The 5,590-nt window shown below is 36.7% G+C and overlaps 1 protein-coding gene across 1 annotated transcript; it reads left to right on the top strand.

Annotated features, from left to right (window-relative positions):
• The first annotated feature begins 1,376 nt into the window (after nucleotides 1-1,376).
• On the top strand, nucleotides 1,377-3,628 carry LOC104521520 (conserved oligomeric Golgi complex subunit 2-like). The gene is made up of 2 exons (XM_010163548.1): nucleotides 1,377-1,553; nucleotides 3,192-3,628. Exons 1-2 carry the CDS (start codon nucleotides 1,416-1,418, stop codon nucleotides 3,291-3,293), a joined length of 240 nt encoding a protein of 79 aa, XP_010161850.1. The 5' UTR covers nucleotides 1,377-1,415; the 3' UTR covers nucleotides 3,294-3,628.
• The last annotated feature ends 1,962 nt before the right edge of the window (nucleotides 3,629-5,590 follow it).

The raw sequence follows: 5,590 nt of genomic DNA, 5'->3' as shown, positions 1-5,590 counted from the left end.
GGAGTATTGTCATTTCTTCATTGAGCGTGCAGATGCAAGTAATTAACTTAATTGCATGCTGTGACACTATCTTCTTGCATCCAAATGAGAAAAAAACAGACAAGAGCATAAACTGGTTAAAATCACTGAGGACTAAACTTGCTTAATGGCAGAAGAACTTTGAAGTACAGCAGAAGTAGGAAGTCTTCACAGGTGGGTGGGACTAGGACAGGTGGGTGGGACTAGGAAATACCAGGATGTGAGAAGAGAGCAGGGTTGACTTTCATTGGTATACTTTTACTTTTTGTAGAATGATACCTTGAAACAGTTTCCATGGCACTGGAAAGCACTTTTTCTTTAGCCATTCCTATCTAATTATCCCTTGAAAAAGCTTGCCTGCTTTCTGTTGCCTCCCTGTTAAAAGTAAGCATCGGGAAGATTCTTTCCACTTTCTTAACTCTTACAGTAGTAGTTTGATCACTCTCCATAGAGAGGCTCTTTGAAAGCTACAGATTTTTAGCAAATTACAGAACATAGCTCAATCTGGTCACTTCTCTTATGTATGGATCCTCTAATTTCCCATTGTTGCTCTATTTTCTCATCTTAACTATTCGTAACAACTTGCTGTCCTGGACAGCTGTTAGTTATGTTATGTTATGTTATGTTATGTTATGTTATGTTATGTTATGCCCTTCTCATTTAGGCATGGGATTTCAGTCCATAAGGCTTTTTGAAATTTTGTTGATTAGTTGTTTTGTTTACCTTGTTTGATTCTGTGCTTTCTTTAATGTGCATCGCAGTACGTGGGAAGTGGCACTTTATTCCATCTATACCATTTCTAACTTGGCATTAGTGTTCTTCTGACTTTTCCTGCCAACTTCCAGGGAGTCCTGTTTATATCAGTTTCTTCATTTTAGAAATAGACACTTCTGACTGGTGTGCACTTGCATGCTCTCTTATACACACACACACTTCTGGAACTTGTCTAAAACTCTGTGGGTTTTGGTCTGTCAGGCTGTTGTTCTTGTCCTGTTTGCAAAAGGAATTTAATTAGCTTTCTATTGGTTGTAAATAGAGGCTGATTCAGACTGTTTGAAATTGAGCTGCATTCCTTGGTCTATGTTGAGTTCAAACATCTTGAACATGTCAAAAATGTTGTGATGATAAGGAGGCTTCAACTCTGAATGGCAATCTTCACATTGACCTCTAGAACTAATGATGGAAATACTAATTAATTGATTAAAAAAAAATAAGTACCTTCCTGACAAGTTAAAACATTCCTCCCAGCATTGTCAACGTTTTTCTCGGGGCCAGTGATGTGCTGATGTATATGAAGTAGGCTTTTCTGTAAAAGTGTAATTTTTTTCTTTATCATTAACCTTCCTTAATTTAGGTATTATGAAACTGTATCTGATGTACTAAGTTCTGTTAAGAAAATGGAAGAGAGCCTTAAAAGGTTGAAGCAAGCCAGAAGAACTGCAACTTCAAACCCTGTTGGTACAAATGGGGGCATGAGTGATGATAACAAAATCCGACTGCAGCTGGCCCTAGATGTTGAGTATTTTGGAGAACAAGTAAGTTATGAGAAACAAGTTTTACTGTTATTACTGATTTTGGAAAGGAGTGAGATAGAGAAGGAGAGGGAAGCTTGACTTAGTTTTTTAGGCTTGAAAGCTTTATCACTATTTTTGGTTTTGGGGGGTTTTTCCTTTGTTTTTTCACATCTGTATAATGGAGGTGACTTGAGACCTTGGGGATTGTAGATATCACTTGAGCAATGCATGCTTTCCTGTCCTTTCTTATACAAAGGCAAAACTTATATTTCTTACTATTCAAAATACAAGTACTGCTTAGTGCTTAGAAGCACAAAGAAGAAACACTTTGCTTCTTGATCAGAGGGCAGGGACTTTCCTTAGCTCTGATGGAAACACCTTTACGACTCTGCGTTTGTTTGCCTTGTCTCTGGATACTTCCAGGCTTGACCTACTACATGGTCAAGGGTCTAGTCCCAAGAGCTTTGAAGATGTTACCTTATTTGTTGTCCTGCATAACTGTAAGTTCCTTTCAGTGCCAAATATGAAACCTTAAATAACAAAAAAGATAAAAGAAGAAAATATTCCAGGAAATATGTGCAGTAGCTACCTCAAATTGTATAAGCATACTGTTTTGTACTCATTTATTTCTGAAAATTATATATAGAAATAAATGAACTTTCAAGTGCAACTCTGTGTCATTAGTTGCCAAGCAGTCATCATCAGTCTTGTTTTTCAGCAGGTGTTGTCAATGCATTATAACAAGTAGGTAAAGTCTGTCTGCGTGTGAGCATAGGCTTTCCCATATCTGAGAATTGTCACAGAGGAAGAAGATTTGGGTGGAAGTCTGGAAATCTTGCTAACAAGAACTGTTATTACGCAGTTTTTGACTGGGGTTGGGCTTTTGTTCTTTTATTCCTATTACATGTGCTAACATCGCTGCAATGTAAATTTAAGCTGAACTGTGGTAGATTATTTGTAATCATTTAGGAGCTGTTTTGGTACATGTGGACATTACAGTGAGTTCCAGCAGCAAACACTTTTTCAGAATAATTTCATTATGGTTTTATTTAGATCCAGTTTTTCTCCTTTTCAGTGCACTCTTAGTTTTCTCATGGCTATAATTTTCTGATTGTCAGAGCAATAGATTTCCTGGGTAAGAAATGACTTGTAGCAAACTCTCTATTTGTAGAGTTGTTTTGATGCCCCAGGAAGTTGGAGGCTAGAACCATAGGCTCTTGCAGCCTATTGAAATGCTTTCATCATCATGTTGTTGGCTGTTTTTGGATGTATTCATGTTTATCTTTAAAGTTTTGCCCAGAAACCTAATTTGGGGTTTGAAAAAATTACGGTTGAAATCAATGCATTAAAAACAAACTTACAGCCAAGTTTCTGATGGTTTCATTGGAGGACTTCCAACTGGCTTTAGTTACAAGTTGCCTAGAAGATGGTTAAATATTTTCCTGCAAGACACTTCATTAACTGGAAAGACTTAACTGAGCAAAGTTGGATACAGATTTATTTATTTATTTATTAATAGTGTGCACTGTATGCAGTTGTGGTTTTTTGCTGCACATCGATGCAGGTCAAAACATATGCTTTCCTAAATCTTTTAAGTAGAATAATGAATGAGTTTTCATGTTTTAAAAAAAATTCATTTTTCTTCTGTGTCTTTTTTAGATACGAAAGATGGGACTGGAAACAAGCAGCATAAAAAGCTTTTCAGCCCTTATGGAGCTGGTTCTAACTGCCAAGGATCAGGCTACAGCAGAACAATCCTAGATATTTTTGAAAGCCTGTGGCTGAAGATAAACAATGTCCCTAAAAGAAAAGAGATAATTTAACTCTTATTTTACCAAATAAGTAGCGATGAAGTGCTTCCTAATGTGTCTTGAGCAACAAATCAGTCCATCTTCTGTCAAAACAGGCTTGTTTCACCAAAAGACTGAGAATTTAGCATAGTTTTCCATTATATGGAAAGCAACCAAAAGTTCTAAACTTTCTATTGTAGAATAAAAGTGGAAGAAAATGGGGTTTTTTATTTTTGTTGTACATCTTAAAATGTAGAAGAATGAACTTACATGATGAAAATAATATGTAATAAATTGTCTTCCTAACTTTTGATGTCAAATGTGTTTTTGGATCAAATGTATTCATTGATGGCTGTCAAAAGCTTTCAAAGGGACTTTATTCCAGCTCTTCTGGAATAATGAAAGTGCTCACAGGAATAGGAATCTGCTACGTCTTGTTACTGCTTTACACTTTCCTGCTTCCCTCATCATTGGGTATGGTAAGCTCTTGTTTGGGTTTGGAATGTTTCCATTTCACTGATTTGTCTTTTTCATGGACATTGTTGGAAGTGCTGCATAAAAAAGCTCTTAAAGTACTTTAAATTTCAAAAATAATCTCTAGTATCAGCATCTAACTTACTGGCTGTTACATTCAAGCTACCTGTTTTCCTTCAAACTAAAACTTAATTCACTAAGTTAGAATTTATTTGGAGTTGACATATTTCTGATTTATATTATATTATATTATATTAGCTATTAGAATTCAGGGGAGTGTTTTGCCTGAATACATGTAGAATTCTTGTAACTTCAAACCTAGTTAGTTCAGCAGAAGGTGCATCTTTATATAGTAGGAAATTTGAAAGTGTTATTAGGGTTTTAAGTGGTAGAAGGGTTAACAAAGAGCTCTTTTGGATCTAGAGTGGTTTGCCTATTGACACTTCTCTTATATATGTGAGGGACAGATAACACAGTCTGGGGACAATAGGAGGTGAATTTGAGGCTTTCAAATGAGAGAATGCCCAGTGTGAGTGAAGGAACGGTTTTGTTTGTGGTTTTGTGGTTGGTTTGGGGTTGGTTTGTTTTGTTTGTTTGTTTTTTGCTGGAGTTTTGTTGTTGTTGGGTTTTTTTACTCTGTGAAAATTTATTGCTGGAATTCTAGCTCATGTTTAATAATTACAAATGCCCATTTCTTCCTAAAGTATTTAGAGAGCTTGGAGCTTAATGGGGGAGCCAAAGATGATGCAAATCTTTCAAGTCCTTAAGAGATAAGGAGTTTGTAGCACATGGCTGCTATGTAGCATTGAAGTTGTAGCGAGCAAACCTTTCACAGCATTAAGGCTTTTATTCTTCCCTGTTGGAGAACTGACCATATTTCAGTTGAGAAGACACAACTATGTGATCACTGCTTTTGCAGCAATTAGGGTAAGGGATTATTACGACTTTTCTAAAATTAATTTTATGAAGGGTGGCAGTGGGGAAAGTGCTAATGCTTTAAGTTATGTTGGTGGTTCTTGGATTGAATCTGAGTAATGGAGAGCAGGATTTGGCTCTTTGAATTGCTTAGCATCTCTCTGTTCATGGAAACATCTGCAGTCGAAGAAGAAAGAAACAGCAAAGTGAACCAACTTGCCAGATGTCAGATCTCTTTGTCTCATGCGGTGGTGTGGCGATCCTCAGACAGCCAAGTGCTTAGGTGCACAATACTGGATGAACATAACTTACTGCTTAGGAACAAGAAGTTTGTATTATATTTTTGCAGGCTTCTAATTCATGAACCTAGAAAGCTTGGTCTCCCTGCACCTCTTCATTTGCTTTTCTTAAGAGTCGGGAGTAAAGACACCTTGCTACCACTTGTTGTTTTCAGTGATGTTTTCTTTTATGAAATGAATGTGTAAGTTGTAGTCTGAGACTGAGATTGTAGTATTGTAAATGCATTGTGCAGATTCTTACTCGGGAAAGTATGTGTCTTTATAAATTTACATTTCTATCACAGCTGTCACAAAAGCAGCAGACTCCGAGATCTGTGCATACTAATGATTGAAGATAGAACAGCTTTGTTTGTACCCTCCAGAATCAGGGAAGAGGATGCCATCTATGTACCAAAACAAAAAGGCTTGAAAAGGTTACTTGCCCTTTTGTTGTACATGATTTCCCACATTTTCCTGCAATAACACCACTGCCTACTTGTCATCATCTGTGAGTGAGCTTGCTGAGTGTACAGGCTGAATTCAGTGCTTTTCTATTGAAGACCAACTGTAATTTCAGGGCAGGAAATAACATTGTATAGCA

Source organism: Antrostomus carolinensis, unplaced genomic scaffold (genome assembly GCF_000700745.2).
Source record: "Antrostomus carolinensis isolate BGI_N321 unplaced genomic scaffold, ASM70074v2 scaffold13312, whole genome shotgun sequence".
In the NCBI taxonomy this organism is placed as follows: domain Eukaryota; kingdom Metazoa; phylum Chordata; class Aves; order Caprimulgiformes; family Caprimulgidae; genus Antrostomus; species Antrostomus carolinensis.
This window is presented reverse-complemented; position numbering and strand designations above follow the sequence as displayed.

What these genes read in the sequence shown, in the direction of transcription:
- LOC104521520 (XM_010163548.1), top strand. Translation starts at nt 1,416, where the DNA reads ATGGAAGAGAGCCTTAAAAGGTTGAAGCAAGCCAGAAGAACTGCAACT. An exon ending in TTGAGTATTTTGGAGAACAA is followed by an intron (nt 1,554 to 3,191) that starts GTAAGTTATGAG and finishes TGTCTTTTTTAG; the next exon opens with ATACGAAAGATGGGACTGGA.